Source organism: Oryx dammah, unplaced genomic scaffold, assembly GCF_014754425.2.
Source record: "Oryx dammah isolate SB20612 unplaced genomic scaffold, SCBI_Odam_1.1 HiC_scaffold_11, whole genome shotgun sequence".
NCBI classification, from domain to species: Eukaryota; Metazoa; Chordata; class Mammalia; order Artiodactyla; family Bovidae; genus Oryx; species Oryx dammah.
Window position 1 is genome coordinate 47488958 of NW_024070195.1, and position 1067 is coordinate 47490024.

Consider the following 1067-nt stretch of genomic DNA (forward strand, 5'->3'; position numbering starts at 1 on the left):
ATGGTGAAGGACAGGGAAGCCTGGTAGGCCGCAGTCCATGGGGCTGCAAAGAGTCAGACAGGATTAACAGTCAGACTTAACAAATTATAAACAAAATCCTGGCCACTATTTCACTAGAAAGTATCTAGACGATAGTTTTGGTTTAAAAAAGAGAGAGAAAGAGAGAGGGGGATGCTGGAAAAGAAAGATCTCTTATGATTTTACTTGAGTAGCACAGGCTTTAGGAGGAGCGCAAGTCCCGTAGCTCCTTGTTTGCGCCACTTCGCACGCGGAGCGGTCTCGCGATCGGAACTACATTTCCCAGTAGCCTTTGCGGCGAGGCTGGCCGAGCGGACTACAGTTCCCAGAGGCCCTGAAGGCGGGAGAGGAGGCGGGCGCTGTGTAAGGGAGGCTGGGCGCCGCTACCCTAGCGGGTGGCCTCTGCCAGGCGCGGCTAGCGGTCTTTTCTGCTGTGGTGGCAGTGACGACTGCGGGAGACGGGAGACGCACGGTCGGAAATGCGTGGTGGGCTGGGCCCGGCCTTGAGCAGAGTCCGGCAGGTGCTGGGCGGGACCTGGGACTTGGGGGCTCTGTGGTCCTGGGGAGCCTGGGCTCCGGGGGACTGGGGAGCCGGGGGTGCGGCGCGGGTTCCGAGGCCCGTTGGCCCCGCGGGCAGGCTTCCTTCCTCGGGAGAAGGGGCCGGCGGGGGCCTGCGGTCCCAGCGCCAGCGCTGTTCTCCGGCGGGTCGCGGGAGCTGCGGCTCCGGGCGGTCTCCTCGAGAGCTCTGCCTTTTCATTCCCTTTGGAAAAATCGCCTCCTGCGAGCCGTGGCTGTCTGGATAACCGTGGTTTGGCTTACTTTATAGATAATAGAATGTGTCCCTCCAGCTGAGCCCGAGGCGTCCGAATCAACCGTGGAGGAAAACGAAGATGACATCCAGTTTGTGAGTGTAAGTAGCAGCGGTATTTGGGTTTTTCCGAGTCAGAGATTGTGCGGGACAAGCCGTGATGTGATTTCCCTCGCCTGGTCACTCATCGTCCAGCAAACGTGTGGACGTCTCATCCCGACTGGACAGTGTGGAGCAGGGC

General features: G+C 59.6%; 1 protein-coding gene across 7 annotated transcripts in view; it reads left to right on the forward strand.

Moving 5' to 3' along the window:
• The first annotated feature begins 361 nt into the window (after positions 1-361).
• The window catches only part of ZNF451 (zinc finger protein 451), a 130936-nt gene continuing 130230 nt past the window's right edge, over positions 362-1067 (forward strand). For 6 of the 7 annotated variants that reach the window (XR_005722652.1, XR_005722651.1, XM_040249214.1 and 3 more), the window contains exons 1-2: positions 376-539; positions 845-928. Coding sequence is in view for 4 of the 7 variants with exons in the window: in XM_040249214.1 (XP_040105148.1) it covers positions 498-539; positions 845-928 (126 nt within the window). In the remaining 3 variants the exon portion in view is untranslated. Of the gene's footprint in view, positions 540-844; positions 929-1067 lie in introns of all 7 variants that reach the window. The other variant, XR_005722650.1, reaches the window with a different exon arrangement.